The sequence below is a fragment of the Boleophthalmus pectinirostris genome, unplaced genomic scaffold (genome assembly GCF_026225935.1).
Source record: "Boleophthalmus pectinirostris isolate CB_2022bp ecotype Guang Dong unplaced genomic scaffold, ASM2622593v1 HiC_scaffold_23, whole genome shotgun sequence".
Classification (NCBI taxonomy): Eukaryota; Metazoa; Chordata; class Actinopteri; order Gobiiformes; family Gobiidae; genus Boleophthalmus; species Boleophthalmus pectinirostris.
In genome coordinates, this window is record NW_026571207.1 from 16,476,982 (window position 1) to 16,497,392 (window position 20,411).

General features: G+C 37.8%; 1 protein-coding gene across 7 annotated transcripts in view; it reads left to right on the forward strand.

The window, feature by feature from the left end:
- diaph2 (diaphanous-related formin 2) overlaps positions 1-20,411 on the forward strand; it is a 424,564-nt gene that overhangs the window by 78,451 nt on the left and 325,702 nt on the right. For all 7 annotated transcript variants that reach the window (XM_055158844.1, XM_055158843.1, XM_055158845.1 and 4 more), the window contains 7 exons: positions 4,731-4,805; positions 4,893-4,962; positions 6,096-6,232; positions 9,226-9,334; positions 13,074-13,184; positions 15,350-15,462; positions 20,202-20,318. In XM_055158844.1, coding sequence (XP_055014819.1) covers positions 4,731-4,805; positions 4,893-4,962; positions 6,096-6,232; positions 9,226-9,334; positions 13,074-13,184; positions 15,350-15,462; positions 20,202-20,318 — 732 coding nt within the window. The remainder of the gene's footprint in view (positions 1-4,730; positions 4,806-4,892; positions 4,963-6,095; positions 6,233-9,225; positions 9,335-13,073; positions 13,185-15,349; positions 15,463-20,201; positions 20,319-20,411) is intronic.

Consider the following 20,411-nt stretch of genomic DNA (forward strand, 5'->3'; position numbering starts at 1 on the left):
TCAGATACAAATCAATACGAAAACAAGCATTAAAACTAGATACTGATTTGAGCAGGTATTGATACTAAAAAGGTCACATTCACAGGATAGAAATGAGCTTTTAAATGACCTTGAGAGGTATCAGAACAAGTGTCAAATTACATAATAAACACCCGTGGACCACTATGGACCTGAACAAGTAAGGGATTACACAGATATAAGACTACATGGTAAAATAAATGGAAGTACTATGATTTAATGTTGGAAATAACATTCTATAGTCTAAATAAAGAGTGTTTTTATTGTCATCATGGAATCGGTATTGAGTATCGAGTCTATTCCTTAGTATCAAAGTTTGAAATTTTAGGATTGTGACAGCGCTAACCTGTAACACAAGAATTCAAATATCGCCATGCTGATTTTTACCAGCACGGCCTATATAAGCCTACCTATTAGCACCTCCATTCCTCACAGGGCAACAAATTATAGGAAATTCTCGCAGCCTCCCAACTGTCTGAATCGCTATTTCATTTCATTCCATTACTAGGAGCGGTAATGGAAAAATGGCCATTTGATTTACTACCATGGCGTGCAAGATTTGACATCCTGCAGGTACAGATAGGAGGAAGCAGGAAAAGGTACAAGATGTCCAAAAACCTTAACCTGACAGGACCTTGAAATATATTGAGGATGTGGCTACAGTCAAAGTGGAGGTAATTTTTGCAAACTATAAATGGCTGGCGTGTATCTAAAATGGTAGAATCTAACGTGACATCCAGGTCGCTGCTCTGTCAATTGTCAAGGAGAAACGAAAGAGATGACCAAATTACATTGTCAAGATTAACGGTTTATGTTCTCAGTTGAAAGATATAAATTATACAGCTTACATGCATGTGTCATTACCACTTTGCACTATCAATCACCTCTAACAAAGCTTTATTTCACAGTTAAGCTTCACTATGTAACACCACTTGTTTGTCTCCATGGACATATTATTGCTTTGCCAAGAATTTTCCACTGTATGGCCATAAACACTGTATTTTCTTTCTCAAAAATACCTTAAAATCATTCATTCTTACACTAAGGGGAGACCAGTAAAAGGGGAGGCCAGTAAAGTTATGCAGTGCCCCTTTAATATGGTACAAATATTACGACTCCATCTTTACCAGAGCCGTACTGATTTGGGATTCACTGACTTCCTCGCCCTTAAAGACAGTGAAAACATTTTTGCACATATCAATGTCCTCCGTGTCGGGTATATTTTAAGACCTGTCTTTATTACAGTTTATGGTGCCATCTGTTCACCTCCAGGAAAACCACAGCTCTCATAGTCAGCGCCTTGGGACACAAAACTTAGAAGTGTTTTTAAAGACTTAATTGTGCAATATTCACACTGGTCAAGTAGAAAATCTATTTTTGTTTTTGCATTTACTATTTCAAATTGCTAGGACACACACGGGCCCGGGGATATGACAAAAACAAATGTGTTATGATTTTTCCCCCTTGTATTGATTAATCTTGACTTTTAATTTGATTTATCTGAAAAAAAAAAAAAATGGCCTTTGATATTAATTTCCTCAACATAAACAATACAGACTTTTAACTGTCTGAATTTTTCTCCAAAGCACATGTTTTTACTGTAGATCTATTGATTAAAAAGAGCCAAGCTTATCATTGACAATGAGAATCTACATTTCTAATCTCAGCCTATAACAGAGTATCAGTTGTGCATTTCCAATCACACGCCTGAACAGTTTGAATCATAATTTAATACCGCAAATGTTAGGAATAAACGTGTTGGAATAACTGTTAATGTGTTACACGCTAATAGCAAATTTTATGGTTACCTATGGATGCCTACTGCACTTTTTTGCTTTTTCTTTTGTCATTGACAGAAATTGAGTAAGTTTTTTGTAATGCATTTGCTTTCCAAGTCTGCTGATTATATATTGGTACTTTCCATAGACCTTCTTTTGTTAACAGTAACAAACTGCACCGCAATGAGTGCATTTAGTATATTGAAGATATGACATCAAGAAAAGTGCAGTTCTATTTTCTGCCATTGAATGCCATGGCTACTGAATTGATCAAAGTATAAAGTAGCGTTGTGTTTGTGGTAAGTCATTAGGGCGATGGAGGAGTGTTGGATTTCGGGCCCTGATGCCCAGTAAGCTTTGTCATACAACGCTCTGGAGCCACTGTTGACAGTTGTAAGTCTGTGAAATGCAATATGTAAGACTCATTTATGGATATTATTATCTACCATCTCAATACAATGTATTAATCCTATCCAGTTATTTTTTGTTGCTTTTTACTATACAAGATGCAATTGAATGAATAAATAATTTCACCCTGAAATCATGAATCACTATTTTAAGTTTAGGTGTGGGCAGTGTATCTTCAGTGAGAGCCTATTGCCTAGGGAAGATCTGCGCTACTTCTGGTTGTATCAGTTTTAGAACTTTGATTTTTTTTCACTGGGCTTCCATCGTGTTTTTGTGCCTTTAGCTATGTAGACTTAACATAAAGTGTGGGGTTGGAGAAAAATGTATTTGGTAAGTTTCTTTCACTATGGCAGAATGACAGCATTATGGATCTGTGAACAAGTTGTTTGCTAACATTTGTTAAGACTAAAACTACATTATGTTTGTGTTTATATACTTTTAATGAGTGTTTTCAGTAAACACAGTCTAGCAAAGCTGCTGACAGTAGTAGCATTTCGTGCATGTATTTCACAGCAGTTAGCATGACGACTGTATAATTGCATTAGCAGGCAGTAATAACACAAAATATAAAACATGAAACTGCCTTCCTCACACTGGCCATGAATTTTTCATTTTGCCTGCGGAATATACATGATTGCAGAAAGTAACACAATTTGGTGGCACTTAACCAGAGGATTATAGCCATCAATATTAGATGAACAAGTTCTCCCGCAAGTTAATGAAATCCTTGGATTCATGCCCACATTATGAGGAAGGACTAATCGAAGAGGATTTTTACATGTCACTCTTATGTTTGTAAAGTTTTGCCATATGGCTGATCTTTGGCAACTTAACCTTATATATATATCTGATGTCATCAACATTACCTGGGGATGTGAAGCTAACTGAAAGCACTATTCTGTTAGAAGCTCTATAATTCAAGTTAGACTTGATTTGAGTTTTATATTAACACAATCTGACTATAAAGAACTGACTTAATTGGTACTACAAAAGGTGAGCTGAATTGTACTGTTAAACACACAACGTCTCTCACATACAATTACAATCAGAAGCTAACTAGCATTAGCCAGAAGTGTTTTTGCCTTTACCTTTTTTTTTTTGAAAATCAAACATCTTAACAGGACCGTGAATGTTTGCATTGAAAATGTGTTAAAAATGTTGCTTTAAATCCACTTTGTATTTTACCTTGAGTTTTCAGACTACCTTAAAAGGTTTTGTCTGTGTTTGCTAATATGTGCATTGTATCACCATGGTGACTACTGAACATTCTGCGAATAGAGATACATGTAGAACACCCCCAGCATGATGTCACTGCAAGGTGTCAATAGTTTGTGATCCCCCACCACTTTGTTAAGGTCGTACAACTTTCTGCTGTTTTGTTTGGCTGTGTGATAAAGAACATTCCATCTCAGGAATATTAGTTCTTCCCACTCTCTAAAGACTTGTTGTCAATATTTAAATGCATAAACAATGTGTGACTTTGGCTTCACAGAATGATGCTCTCTCAGCCATGACGTTCTATTCTCTTCTGCATCACAAGTGCCTGATGTAGTTTAGATGGGCAAAATAAACTTCCTATATAGACATCAGCAAAAACAGCTTCGCATTTCTGAATTTTGAAATCTTGTTTTTGAAGAAATCTGAAAATACATGAAAGAGCATACATCACTTCTTTCCCAGTCTCACATAATACAATTTGAGCAATGGTTATAAAGTAGATTGTCGATGTACTAGTTAAATCATATCAATAAACATAAATGCCTTGCTCTTTTGCTCCGGGCTGAATGCAGCTCTAATTGAGGGTCTCTTCTGAGTGATGAAGTCAATACAAATGCCTTTAATACTGCGCACATTACGATTTAAGATGACTGTCTAGGAGGCTGCTAGATCATAAGCATATGACGGTCTAATGTTTGCAAATTGGCCTATCCATTTTGTATTATTGACAGTCGGTCGCTTGAAAAACAAGTAATGCTAATGACATAATGTGGCTGTGACCCCCCGCTAGCACTTTCTAGGCCTGGCTCAGACAAAAAGCCTCATCCGCACTGGATCATTTGCCGTCTCCCAATATGCCGTGGTTTATAGCCAATTATCTCTCTCGATCCTTTATTGATCACTGTGTTATCTTTCTTGCATTGCTTAATCTTTTGGCACCGGGAACATAGTGCCGCACGTAATGGGGAAGGGAGAGAGCGGAGGGGGGCAGGCGAAGAGCTCAGTGCACGGCTGCGCTGGTTAAGATGGATGGATGTTCATTTGCTTGTAAATGGGTACAGTTTAAATTTAAGTAGGCTCAATGTATTCAGCATTGTGGAGGGCAGAAGTGTTTTGCGATTTGCAGCGCTCATTGTTAGGATTAAAAAGCGCAAACAGTCCATTTATCCAAGTGAGTGCTGAACCCCGAGTGTTACTTTGAATGAGGAATTTCGACAAAAGTTATTATAAAGTAGTTAGCATATTGTTTATTTGCCAGCTCAAATGCAATATGTTCAGAGACTAAATTATTTGGCGTCTGTTTTCCAGCTGGGTGAACAACTTTGGTCATGAGGGGCTCGGTCTTCTTCTTGAAGCCCTGGAGAAGCTTTTGGACAAGAAACAGTAAGTTTAATGATATGAAGTGTTTTGTCTGTTGATGACTGTATGTTGTCGTTATTTGAATAATGGAAATCTGTTTTTATTTTTCAGGCAAGAACCAATAGATAAACGCAACCAACACAAACTGATCCAGTGCTTGAAGGCTTTCATGAACAATAAGGTTTGTATTAGGCAAATGTGCACTACTTCCTGCATTATTAATTTTCCTTTAGGGCTGCACAGCGCAATAAAACATTCCATACATAAAAAAATGGCTCCTTCAGTGCACTGGAATAGACCTCCATCACCTTTACTATCTAATTAGAAAATAATATTTAGGAATATATTGAAATTTGTGGAAAGTAAAACATGAATAAATAAACCTTAATACATTTAATGGCTGTGGTTACATGCAAATATAACATTTATAAGATTATTAAAATGACATATAAAGAGCAAAATCTATTTCTTTCTGATCATGGCCCCTCTGATTACCCACATCATATTTTGCTGTTTATATTTCATTTCATGTAATCTTAAAGGTCCAGAAATCAGATTTTGTGTGCATGTGAACAAGGCTAGTGATTGTTGAGTCAATCAGAGCATATATATATAACCTCACAAACATTCTGGTTGGATATGTCTTTTTATAGATGATAAAATCGGTTGAACGGATTCATGGTCACTTTATGGTAGACATAATGTTACTCAGGTCAGTTCCAGTGTTGATTGTGTTTGTGGTGGTTTATAAAAAAAATAAAAAAAAAACACTTTGAACCAAATATCAATACAAATTTACGACTCATTTCTAAATCAAATATTTGCTTTTAAAAGAGGGTTATGTTCAAAAGATTCAAAAAATCACAGCTTCTTTTCATGCTCAGTTGTACCTCGACTGACCATAGCTCATTTGAATCAGGTACAGACAGCACTACTATAATGGGACATTAAATGGAAGCTAATTTTACCATTTCATGCCCACTGCCTCAGATCTTTTAATTATCTTTTTGGGGGTAAGTCTGGCTCATTTTTCAAAAGTAGCACACATTTCAAAGACAGATAAGAGCTTGATGTTGGTGCCCTGAGATAATCCCTACATGTGGTCATTTCCTCTTTTTCCCTTTCACTTAGACTAAAAGGTACAGACACACATAAGTATTCATCCCAGCAGTCCTGTCCCCAATTGAAATAATTCATCATTCTCTCTCTATTTTCTCTTATGGCCTTGTTTTCCCTTTCTAAAAAGCAAATTAAGGCTAACTATACCGTACCTGGCTTCAGAGCTTTATTAGTCTGTCTCTTTTCTCTTTGCAGTATGGGCTGCAAAGGATCCTGGGAGATGAGCGCAGTCTGCTGCTGCTGGCCCGAGCCATTGACCCCAAACAGACTAACATGATGACCGAGATAGTAAAAATCCTGTCTGCGTTCTGTATCATCGGAGAGGAGAATATGTAAGTTCAATCACTGCATGTTCAAATCTGTCTGGGTTTTGCATTTGATGATCATCTTGGGAATTAAACAAAGGACCTCACTTTTAAATCAGTACAAAAAGAAAAAAAAAGATTTAATCATGACTAAATTTAAAAATATGAAACTAATTGATTTTAAACAGGTTGCAGTGGCCCAAAATAATTTTGCACTTTTCCAGTTTCCTAATTATTCATTGCGCTTTTCACAATTTTCAGAGACCAGAACAGAGTTTTGCCATCATGACAATCTTTACAACAACTAACACGCTAACAGTGCTTCAGCTTTTGTTTACTGGTTTGCAAATTACACTCTTTAATTGCTAGCAGCCTAGGCAGCACATTGTGATGCAAGAGACCCTGTTACAATATATGATCTGAACTGGGGCGAGACAATATTTACCACATTACATTTAAAAACATGGTACAGCTCCTTTAAGGAATTGTTTCTACTATTATAACTATAGACAAATGGATAGAGTTTTTCATATTCAAATACACGTCACCAAGACAAATTATCTGTGTTTTGCAGCTCAGATTAAAAGTTAGATTGTTTACTGCCATGAAAGTTCAAATGACAACCACTGATACTGCTGCTGGCAAACACGCTATTGGAGCCCCAATTTAGTTCCAAAAGGCCAAAGAAATGATGGAAAGCTCTGATGTGTCTGCTCTCCGCTTAATGTTGCACAATGTTGTGTCGCGGTATGGGGGATAAGAGACCGCTGCTTTGTGTAAACACTAGAATCTCAGCCTCCTCCCACTGTGCAGCATGTGTTATCCGGGAGCCCACACCGCATGCTCACACTGTCCCTACTGCGAACATACGGACTACAGGTGACACCCAGTACTATAGGAATCTGACAGTTCACACAATGGACTTTAGCAGGTTTAATGCACCGGACGAGCCCAGCGTAGTTTGCCGCTGACACACCGACGGCCTGACAGCTTATAAATTGGATTTAGGGGAGTGTTTTTATTGTTTCCCACAAGGCCGGAGTAGAATAACAATGGCACTTCAAAGACAGTCCGTATGCAATGTTGGAAATAAACAAAGCTGGTGGCTGTGGCGGAGGAGCGGAGTGCAGCGGTGCGCCTCACATCTTTGACCATCTAAATAGGCCTTTATGGTTGTTGTTCTGCCCCTTGCTGTGACAGGCCATGCTTTCTAAAATCATTTTCCAGTTTCTGAATATCAAGCAGTGCAAATTATACAGTGGAATTATTCAATATATGCCCACAACAATTTAATGCACCCTTTTCAAAAGAAGATAAAACATGTGGTTGCATCTATTATAATATGATTTATAATTCAATAGCTGGTGGCATTCTGAACCTCCCATAATCGAAATGTCGTGGTTACCAAATATATATATATATATATATATATATAGAAGCTTTCTCTTTCCAGCGTACATTTGTGAAAATAGTGAGTAGTGATGTAAAGAGCACACACTCAATTTGAGCACACTCCCATATATTGACATAATCAATAACTAGCTTGCCATTTACAGGATTGGTTTGCATTATGTAGCATTATTAAGTAGTAGATTTCTCTTTTATTACTACATAGCAAGATTCACTGATAACATTGCCTTCAGTGCGACTCATAATTTATGCAGAATACACAAAATGTTGTTTATCAGTTGCTCGCTGCTATTTTAAGTGCCCCTGTCACTTTCACTCGCATTACCAAAGAGTGGAGTTGAAGCAGACATGAGCATCTTTTACATGATCACAGGCTTCCATTAAAATATACATTTCCTTTAAAAAAAGAATAAGAAAACAGGGCCACTAAAACTTCTTAGGTGTCACTTGCGCAGCTCTGAAATGCCTTTGGTGTTTGACGTTGTGTTGCTAGCTCGTGTTCTGTACCCACTTCACTTGACAGGATCAAAAGGCAACGCGACAACTTAAGCAGATCTATCTGAGCTCGTTTGAAGCCTCGCCTGAACTGCCTTTAAAGCTGCTCTTTAAAACTCCTGTGTTGTTTGTGACTCTTACCTCTATCACACCACCTGGACACTGCATACATACCAGCCAGCCACATGCACTGTTAGACCACATACATGACTTTGAGAATGCATGTCTCATTGTTATTCACATTATTATGAAACTGGAGCACCCAGTGGAAACACATTGAACTATTGTGACGTATTCATCTTCCTGTTTAAAGGAGACTCTTTTGGAAGACTTTTGTTTATTCAAAGGATTTAATATTTATATTTTGTTCTGAATTGTTGTTACTGACAATAGAGCAACAATATCATCAGCAATATCATCACTCTGCAACCCATCGATATGTCCAGTTAATTCAGTTTGGCATTTAATTAACCAATTGTATTTGTTATTGTGCATTGTTTTTAAGTCTCCTACTACTGACAAGATAGCTAAAGTTAAAATGATTGCTTTATGGAGGGGAGAACCTGCACACATAGAATTATTGTTGACCGACAGTAAGAATATTTTCCGTCTGCCATGGCTCTATTTACATCCATTTACTGTCTAAAAGCTAAAATCTTTTTACTTTCATTGCCTTGAGCTGTTATTCAACTCTCATTTGTTAACATCACAATAGTTTTGTTTGGACATTAATCCATCAGCCCTGATAATAATCTGCAGGCTTTCTTCCCTCCAAACCATCTCTCCTCTGACTCAGAAGCCATTTGGAAAAAAAAAATAAAAAAAAACGGGAAAAAAAAAACAAAACAGTTTTTGTCTAGCTAGCATTACCTTAGTGACAAGCTCTATTAAGTCAATTTGGATGCAGGGGCAATAATAGAGGCGACTGCATACAAAGAGATGTGGAGCGTATTTGTCAGTGCGGCCATGGACTGGCAGACAAAGTGCCCACAGTGGCTCAATGGCAGAGGAGATGCGTGTTATTTGGGCTAAAAGTTGGGAGTAAATGTCCTCTTGGCTGGGTGATAAAACTGTTTGTTGACAGTTGTGTTTGTCCACTCTATGTGTTCTTTCAGCTTGGATAAGATTCTTGCTGCCATGACCATTGCTGCAGAGAGGAACAATAAAGAGAGATTTGCCTCCATTGTGGAAGGACTGGAAAACCATGAGGCCCAGCAGCTTCAGGTGAGAAATTACAATCCAGTCACACTGCTGAATTTGTATGTATTTGTATGCATACTTATTGTGTGTGCACTACTCCCATCACATTAAAGTATCTCTCAAGGGGAATGTGTCAGCTCAATCTTAACCACTCTATGGTTTGTCCCTACACACCCATACCTTCCTTAATAGATTTGTTGAAATTATAGTGTGTCCACAACTGGTATCATAAATCTATAAAGCTGTTTCCCATTGGTATCACAAACCAGAGAAAATAACCATGCTGAAAAAGTAGAACTAATCCATTGCCAATATAATACAAGACTAAGATGGCTAAGATTGCTTCTCAGAATCCCAGATCACTGATGTGGTTGTAAAAATACATCACATTGATTTCTTTTGGTGCAACAATTCAGACATAAGCAAAAGGACAGCTCAATGTAATAATCTGTACTTATTTTTTATTTTTAATAAAAGCGCAGTATCACTTTTTTTTTCCCAAAACATAGATTAAAATAAAAACAAGTTGTCGTAGTTGTTTTTTAAATGCTTGTTCTAAAAACTTGTAAAACATGCATGCTTTCTTTGAGTGCCTCTCCACAAACCTGACTCTTATTTAGCCTGGAGGAGGGCATTCATCTCCTTGTTTCCATGGAAATGCTGTACCTTTGGCTATAATCTTCCTCAGTAAATGGTCACATTTTTACATAGAGCTTTTGAAGTTACTCAAAGCTCTTCAAATCAAGAAGCCACTTACTCATTCACACACCAGTGAGGTGAGTTAAGTGTCTTGCCCAAGGACACAACAGCATTCATCTGTGGGAGCTGCAATCGCACCAACCTTCAGACCTTCAGAGGTCAAACATCCTACCAACTATGCTACTGTCGCTCGGTTTAAACTTTCTATTTCCATGGATTCATGCAGGTGACATGCCACCTCCACAAAGTTACAAATTGTACCATTAAATATTTCAAGCATCATGAGTGTTATTACATTTCCAAACGTGTGGTTACTATCACAGAATGATGCTTGTTATTTTTTGAAAATAGCCACTTCTCTAAACAAACTGTACAAAGTTGTTTTAGAGAGCTTTCAGAAGTTTCAAAAAAGAAAAAGAAAAAAAAAAAGAAGAAGAAAAAATAGATGTTGCTAATTATATGCCTATTAGTACTGATGCGGACATGGCCTAATTGGAAGCATTGTCAGTAGTACGTATTTAAGCCAGCTCCTCTACTGCACAAATGTTCACACTATAAATCAAAGTCGAATTGTTTGTCAGGCACAATGGATGGAAACCTGCCCACGATCCTCCAGCACTTACCCAGAATTCCGTAATTTCATAAAGCACAGTTTGATTCCAAGGAAAATTAGTATTGGCACTGCGCGGCCCATTGTCACTCTCACTCGGCTGTCTATGGCTTTGTTTTCCCTTTGCTTTTCTTCTGCTCTTTTGCTTCCTCTTTTTCCTGTACCCCACAATCCCTCTTCCGCCGGGCGGGTTTACGATTGCCGCGTGTTTGAAATGCACCCATGGTTTTCATCTTTACCGGTTTAATCAAAAAAACACCTGGTTCTTCTTCCCATTGAGAACACTTGAGCAATGATAATAAGAGATTGCGAGATGTTGATGTCCTCTAAGCTTTTTGTCCTTTTTTGTAACTCTTTCTTTACTTTTTTTTTTTTTTTTTACAAACTCCATTCCCTTTTTTCCTTCTGTGCGGCTGTCAAGTTTGGTCCCAGAGGAGTTCGTGTGAAAGGCCAGCCTAAGCACTGTACCTTCCCTTATTCAACAAGATTCTTCTCAAGTGGAGGAAAAAAAAAAAAAACTAGACTTTGCCCTCAAAACACCACTTAAACATGTTTTTGTGAAGGAAATTACTTTAGGAATTGCTTTTTTAACTAGTGGGGAAGTAAGTTGTGAAAGGAACTGATGAGGCGAGCGTGGAACCGGAAAGTGCCGTAGATATACTTTTATTTGGAGGCACTTCTTTCTCCTTTTTGCCCTTAATGAAATGAAGAGCTGCTAATTGTGAACTAAATGAAAACATGTTGCTAGTGCAGGAGATGGAGTAAATTAATGGACTTTTTACCCAAAAAACAGGCAATGCGATTCTTAAAGAGGTATTACACAAAATGTGCTTTATGGAGCTTTTTACCATATTATATATATATATATATATTATGTCTCCTCATAAAAAGATAAACATGCCTGAAGAGGTTTTAAATGTCATCTACACATATTTGAGTAATTTAGCGATCTATCATGGGCACTATTTTACCCCTCCTCTTGGTGCAAAAATCTCTAGCACCCATACTCTCGTGCAGTAATTTTCAGCAAATATAGCATTTTCAAAACAATAAAATGTAACATGGCGATCTATCTGTATTATGTGTAAACAAATAATATAACATAGAAGAGTTAAACCCCCTTTTTAATGTGATGAAAATATTGTATGGTGGTCTGGGTGATGCGATTTCAAATCTGTCTCAGCAGTGCCACTTTTAATTACAACATTTAAGCTATAGCACCATAGAAAGCTCTATGTAATCCCATAAAATAGACTATACCCTGTTGAGAGCACTCCTATACACTGAGGTGCGTTTGATGTAGACATCAATCTAAACTATATGCAGTAGAACAAACAGAATTTTTCATGAACACCACTGTATCACCACTCCCATAAATCCAATGAAGACATAGGGGATTCCTTTATGTAGCCACTGTTTACGTAACGCTCTTGTGGGTACCATAAAATGTTTAGGGTTTTGCTTGAAGAAATTTAGTCTTTTGCAACATGGAGAACTTAGTGGCTAGAAATAGTGGTTGTGACGTGTTCACTGCTGCTAGGCTCCCCAGGAGAATATGTCCTACTTTTGAATGGAAAGCTTGCTAGTGCACTTGCTCTGCTCTTAAAATGCCTCCCCAAATACATTTTTATTATGCATTTTACCATAAAGCTCAAAAAAGCAACATCATGATCATATTTTATTAAGACATTTTGTACATTTGCATATTGGGAAACTGCTTTAGTGTCAGACTTCCAAACTCGACCCAAACCATTCACAATAGCTCTGGAGAGGGGTCTCCACTGCTCCTGACACATTGCCCCAGCGGCATTGAAGGATGGGTCAAATGCAGAGGATACATTTCTTTATGGGGACAATTAATGGTATGCCTTAAGCTCCATCTAGATTTTGAATTAAGGAGCCAAAACCAAATAATGTATCAACAATTCTAGCACTCATTGCAACATAATCAAGCTTCTGCATAGACACTACATTTTGACACATTACATCATGCTTGACTAATATATTGTAGAAAAATAAGGCTATCTCACAATGCGCAGCACCAGGAATATTGTGGCTCTTACAAATAACCCACACAATCCAATAGCAGAGGGTCAAGGTTTGCACATGGTCCATGGGAATCCCTCAGCTTGCTATCGATTGTCTGTCAAAGGAAAAGTGTCTCATCCACACTGTGCTCCCTAGAAACACCTTACACCTCATTATAATTCATCAGCGATTTCCTCTATCAGTACACACACACAATCACACAACCACCAACACACATGTAAGCTGTTGTCTTACCAGTAAATCCATCTATAATGCACAACAGGCATTTATTGTAGTATTTCTAATCAATCGTAATTGCTTTTGTCTCTACCATTGATTTCATAATACATAATTGACTTCGAGTCTTACTGTTGTGATGTTTGTCTAACATTTCTAGTCTTCTTCCACTGTCTGTTGACACCGCAGGTCGCCTGTATGCAGCTGATCAATGCCCTGGTCACTTCCCCTGATGACCTCGACTTCCGGATACACTTACGGAATGAGTTCCTAAGATGTGGTCTCAAGAAGATCCTGCCGGTGAGTTCACAGAGTATCAGACACACAAGTCTTTAAAATCCTCATGTTTAATGACCAAAGAAATACCTAAATTCTCTATGTCAGAGTTGGGAAATTATTTTTTTCATGGGGCCACATGAGAAACAGAAAATACTGTGAAGGGGCAACATGCTTAACTCAGTTCCTCATAATATTAATTGTATTTCTTTATAAAGCAGTAAAAGCAGTAAATAGCATTGTTTTGACAAGCTGGTAAGACTGGTAAGAATATATGTTATGACTAAGCAATGAAAATGTGAGGTTGCCTTATAAAAAATGTAATTTAAAAAACTAACACCTCTAAAATAAAAGCAATGCATCTTTAGTCCATGCATGAGGTAAAATTATAAAATATGTTTATTTCGTGATTCCTAATTAGCTTAAACAGGCCGGACGCAGTCAACCTAAGGGCGTATGTGGCCCAGAAGCTGGACAATGCCCAGGTCTGCTCTATGTTATGAATAGCACTTAAAATCTAATCAAGATTTGTAATTGTCAACAATATGCTGCCTACAGCCAGTCAGCAAAAGCATTTTGTTGGGAGCATAATTTTAGACTTTGGAGAATTGATTTTTACATATTTTTGGTGTTAAATGGCGCTAATTAAAAATCTGTATGGTTTATATTCAGGAAAATAATATTGCAAGTTAAAGTTTACTTTTGTTTTTCTAAAATCTATTATTTTCTATAACTATAAACAGTGTAATGATCCTCTGATACTATTTGTAAAGTGGGAAAAATCAATGCCCTATAATTACTATTAGAATAAGCTGTGAAAGATGTCACAGGGTTTTGTTCCTCACTCATGAGACAATAAATATGCCTTTAACTTATTATTATGAACATTCAAGTCTTTCATGAGTTAAGTAGTGAACACTCAGATCCTTCACTGGGTTATAGTATCATCTTACTTCTGAGATCACAATGTAATAGTAACAAACATCCATCACCAGCTGACTGTTGTTTCTTTGCTTCTCCTTAAGGAATAACAGTAGTAGCACTCACTTGTCAAGTACTGTCAAATATGCAGGTGTTTTATGTCACAGTTGCACAGGTTCTTGTGGGATCATTAGCAGTGCAGTGACACTTCTTCACAGGGGGAGCTCTGACTCATCAGTCAGCCCCTCATTTGCAGCAAAAGGGCCGAACGTGTCACCAAGCCACTTGTTAATAAGTCATCCCATCTGCTCCTGTTGATTATTACCGCCATTACTTTAATTAGCTTCAAATCTGCCCGCTCTAGTATAGGTCTGTCATTTATAAATGTTCAAAGTGACACCTTTTCATCAAATACCGCTCCCTCGTCAGCGTAGCCAAAGATAAACTCAACTTTGGATGATGCATTTGGCTGGCTATGCTCACACCGTGGCCTTTTCTTCATGTTGTGGCATAGAGGCACCTCCCTTTCTAGCCGGGGTTGCTCAAGACAGATGGTATGACCAAAAAAACGGCCGTGGGTGATTGATACCTGCAGAAATTGGGTTACATTTGGCCCTGTCTCCATCTGTAAAGCGCTCCTCTGGTGATTCATCGAGCGCTGGTAAAGAGCACTGCCGGAGCCCCTTGTGGCGGAACAGGTGTGCAGAAATTGGTACTGTCTGGGATGCCTGCAGAGAGGTTTCACCGTGTCTCACATTCCCCAGTTTTCAGGACAGCTGCAAAAGGGACTACATCCTGCCCCGGACAGTTGACCTGTAAGAAAAAGAGGACGATGATGAGGCTTTTAATCATCATTGTTAATTATATTTATGAATTGAAATACTCATACACTTTTCCTTATGTATGAGTACATGTTGTAAATTTGGAACACTAGATTAGCATTTATCATATATAGAAAACATATGCTTAGAAAAATCAACCCTAGGACTTTATGTAAATTATATGGTGCAGGGTAAAAAACATGCTTTGAAAATAATTGGTATGTCTATGCAACACTGCACAAAACCATTCACAAGGCTATGCATGTTAAAATAACTGTATTTTAATTAATTAAGTGAATATCTGTATGTGCTTATCTGCCATTATTATACATTATTATAAATGTGTAAGTGTATGTTTCCATGAGGACTGTATAGCTATAAGACACAATCTAAACTGTGTTGCCCCATTCTAAATCACTCTGCAAATGATGTGTTTGTTGGTCGTAGGAGCTGAAAGAGACCGAGGAACTGGACATTCAGCTGAAGGTTTTCAATGAAAACAAGGAGGAGGACTCTATCGAACTCTCTCACCGGCTCGATGACATCCGTGCTGAAATGGAATATCCTTTTGTCCCCTCACAGAATGAATAAACACAGAGGAGACCTGCGGTTCTACTATTGAGTATGGATGAGTGTATATATTGTGAGTTTGGCCAAGGCTTTGCACACTAAGCTGCTCATCACTTGGTTCATTAGTGGAGGATTTGAAGTCTCAGAGCGCATTATCGAACCTCATCTCTGGCCATGTCTCTGTAGGTGAAATCAGTCATCATAACGTCCCACATACCCATTCCTACTCATACAGGTGTTATGTTTTCTCTTCTATGTAAGTAGCACTGTTGTAAAAGTAGTTATGGATAATATATGAAAAGCATTACTTGGCCAGCCAGAACCACGCGCTTTGACAAAACTTTACAAAGACAAGTGGATCTGGAAAACCCATGGAGTGTGACAGCTGGAGGTTTCTTAGTTTTTACTATTTTATTACTTCCTTAGTTTTTGGCAAGATCCTAATGATTTTGGGAGATTCTTCCAGTACTATGCCACACCCCCTTTTATTCACTTAATCAGTGCACAGGACAGTGCAGTTGACCAATTCCTTTAGTCAGCTATTGCTTTGTAATATTTGCTCATTTGTAAACTATATCTAGTGCCTTAATCTGGTAAATTTAGGGTAAATGAGATGCATATGATACTGAACACATTGACATATTTGCTTTTGAAAAAAAAAAAAAAAAGAACTGTCATATTAAATGATCTGTTCCTTGGTAGTAAAATGCACATTCACTTGGCAAACTATATTTCATGGAGATACCCTTCCTTTCTATTTATCATACCAGCAAAAGACTACAATTTTCAGTACTATTTATTTCAGAAAACTTTCTTAACTTTGATACATGTGTGTCTTTATTGTCCCACTATTTGCATGAACTACAATTGTATAGTGAGTCAAAAGCATATTTCCAAACACTGATAGTCTCCCAGCTCCACTGCACTTCCTTCTCTTCTAGCACTTACCATGAACAGCGGCCTATTAAATGAATTTATGTGCAGTCATTTTTATGTTATACGGCCTCCGCTAATTAACTATTACGACTCACAGTGTTACTTACTATTCCTTCAGACAGGTTGAATTCTCTCCTCCAGCCCCTTGTCCATTCAGCTCCAAATATGCCGAGTCGCAGTTAATAAGGTTCAAAGTAATTGAGTCCAAAGTTGGGGGGAACTTTGCGGTGCGTCCTGGAGTTGGAGCGTTTAATAATTCACAATTCTTCTCCGGGGCTATGCGCGATCGGCTGACACTGGGAGCAGTCCTACCAGAGGCTCACATTGTTATGCAGATGTTCGTTCCCCATAACTCTCTTCTGTTTTTTTTTCCTCCATCATATCCCACAGTTCTTGAGCAAAAGTGGCGCAGTGAGTGACAGTTTGTGTTGACACATGTAGGTGAGGAACAGGAGGTTATCGGTGTGTGTGTCTGTGTGTGTGAGTGTGTGTGTGTGTGTGTGTGTGTGTGTGTGTGTGGGGAGGGAGGGAGGGAGGGAGGAAGAGTGGTGAGAGAAAGAGGAGAGAAGAAAAAAACTCAATCTGGATTAATGATGTGCTTGAACAGGTTCACAAATGAGACGGTCTGATGTTTGTTTCCAAGGGCAAAGCAGTATTGATCAAAGAGCATGATTTGAATGTCCAGTCTAAACCATTTATTTTGGCAGATGGGGGCCCTAAAACTGCAAACTAAGGGTGCGCTCACACTTATCCTTATTTGGACCTGATTTGAGCCCATTTTTGCCCTGATGCGGAGTATTTGGCCTAGTTCTGGTCCCTGTGTTGTCCTGGTCTAGTACAGGTTTGGTTTCAGGTTTAGTCCTAGTAGTATTTGTAAGTGGTGATGTACTAAAAACTATACAGTTCTTCTAAATTTTTTTTTTTATTTAGTCTCTTCCCTCCCTTGTGGGTTGATATTGTGATTCTTCAGGTTAAAATATGATTTTAACAACTAGAAAATAAAAAGCAAAATTAAGAAATTTCAATCTAAAATGTATCTATTCTCCAAATCAAAAAAACACAGTCTTGTATCTAGCAGTTTTTGTTATATAATATTTAACTTTAATCAACTAGAAAGAATAACAGAAAGTTTTATTTAAACTGGTCACATGTTGGAGAATGTGTTACTTGTAAATAATCATACAATTGTGATGTACCACAAACATTTGTTAGCATGACATCTCTGTTGGTCTTTGTGGTGCAGACATTTGTTTCTGTTTTGACTTTTCTTGGCTGGAATTTTCTTTCTGTGAGATATTCCTTTAGCCAAGGGCCCATAAAAAATATTGTTTCAGATTCAACAACCAAACAATTTTTTTTATTTTTTTTTATTTGTCCCTCTCTTACAAACATAACCAAAACATGACAGTGCATGTTTTGAGTTATTTTGCTAACAGACTACACCCACAAATAACCCACAGTGGTGACAGCATACGCATTTCTCTAAAGGTAATATAAAGACTCTTGGGAAAATATCTATTTCTAAACACGTCCTATAGCCTTAAACAATGTGTGTATCCTCTTAGCCCCCAAAACCACCTGCGCATTGCCTTTGTGCCTTGTTTCAAGTTCATAAATATTAACCTGGAGTTGCGCTTCTCCTCTGTGTCCAGTCCGTGGTCCATGTGCTGGGGAGGCGACTCCGGGCCACTGATACATATTAATGGACTGTGCAATGGTGATTGATTGAGCCCACCGCTGACTGGCCTACATCATACTCTACTGCCACTCATGTTTATTCATTATTTGGAGAGAGAGAGAAACTCCGAGACAACCAAGGGAGGGAAAGGAAGAGAGAGAGAGAGAGAGAGAGAGGGAGAGAGGGAGGGGATGTCATCGTGCGGATTGGCATTCCACATTAGGTCCATGTCTGCAGCTTAGTGATAGATGGAGCTCGTTGGACACTTTCCCAGTCTGCGCGCCTTCTCATGTCCTCTCAAATGCTTCTGTGGTGAGGCTATAATTGAATCTCGTAGGATTGGTTATTCTCCCAGGCTTCACACTTGGCTAATACAGGAGGAGGGAAATGATACGTTAGAGAAAGCATGTATTCCCCAGCCCTCGCTCAGCTCTCGAAATTTGATATGGGATAGGAGTTTAATTACAGACATTGTTGGAATTAATAGGAAAAGTGTCAAACAGTATTTAAAAGAATTGATCGTCTCAAATTGCAGCGGCTGCAGATTGTTTGGAGTGGACGAGGAGTGGAGGAAAGGGAAAGGGAGTTAGGCAGAGGATTCTTTTATTCAGGAAATTAAATGAATTACAATATAAGAGTTATTGACGTTTCTGCACAAAGCAGGTATTAATTCCTTATTGATGGAAATAGACAAATTACGTTAGGACCCAAATTATAATCAATAAACGGCTTAACCTTGTTTGTATGTTAACCACAAGCAGTATTACAAATAGAATAAGGGCATGGCATACAGAAACAGCAGTTTCATTCATCGTTTTGTTCTATTTAGTGGCTGGAATTAAATATAATATAATAAATACATGGATTAGGCTGCAATTTTCAGACTTGAGTAATATATTTTACAATGTAGCAGTACTTAAGTAAAGGTTTTGGTTACTCTTTCCACTTTGAAAATATCTACAAAAGATTTATGTTGACAGTACTAAAAGGTTTCAACATTTGTGATTGATGGATTGTCTTTCCAGTTACACTAGCTAAACATTATATATCAGATATTTAGACATTCACTTGAGTAGTAGTTTCCCGAAATACTATTTACTTAGTGTTTTTTTTATTTTTATGACTCAATAGTTTCTACTTTTACTTAAGTAATATTATTTTAAAGTAATAATACTCTCACTTAGGTATTTTTTTTGTTACTCTACCCACCTTTGAACATTCTTTCTATCTTTCTATTTCATACAGGTCCCCAGTATCTACAGACTGACGAGTGCCATTTATCACTTCCTAGTTTAAAGGCAATTATATATTAATTGTCATTCATCTTCTTCAGTCCAACAACTCACATGTCTCCGTAGTTTCCTTTCTAGCTCACATTTGAAAGGTTTCTTCCATAATGAGACTCCATAGAGAAATTCCCCTTTTATATAGAGATTAAAAAAGAAACTGATCTCTATTTACTCTTGTTTTAACCTCTTTGATTCTGTGAGCATACTGTAGTTGCTGGAAGGGTAAAAATAACTCGCCAGTTGTCACATGTGGTTTATGTCTGCAGAATGACAAGTAAGATAGTACTTATTATTATTTCAGTTTTAACCATCAACGCCATCTTTCTGTCCTCTTGGGGAAATCATGACACATAATCAATACCTTTTGCAAATTTAATAATGCGAATCTTCCCTTCTACATGTGGGTCAGTTTCAATTACAGTTGGGAACACAGGTAACATTTCTTATCCACTGCTTTTTATTCTCACCTTAAATCTTCAAACTACTGAGCTACTCGTGTAATTAATTTCCTGTATCTTGGAAAAGGCGCAGACTGACAGGTAAACCGCAGGGACTGTTCTTTATTGCCAATACACCTCCTCTTGTGAGGTGTTTACTGTGCGCTATGTTCCCCCGGAGAAAACGGATAAGACAAGTCACATCGCTTGTTTGCTTTGTACGCTGATGGCTGTCAGAAAAAAAAAAGAGGTTAGGAACTGGGGAAATGAACTAGTTTCAAAGCCTCGACTAATGAAGATACAAATGTCTTAATGTGAGTATTGTATTAAAAAAGTATTATTGCTATTCTTATGCTGTTCTGTTGCTTTCCTTAATTCGGCCTCCTCACTGATATGGATGAGGTGTACCATCTCCTGTCCAACATGGTCAAAGACACGGGCTCAGAAACATACTTCCTATCCATTCTACAGCATCTGCTACTCATCAGGAATGACTATTACATCAGGTAAGTTCAAACACCAAAGCAGTTTTCTGTCTGTTATTTTTGCATTTTCATGCAAAAATGCTAAATTCTCTGAAGTTTTTGTTAAGATACTTT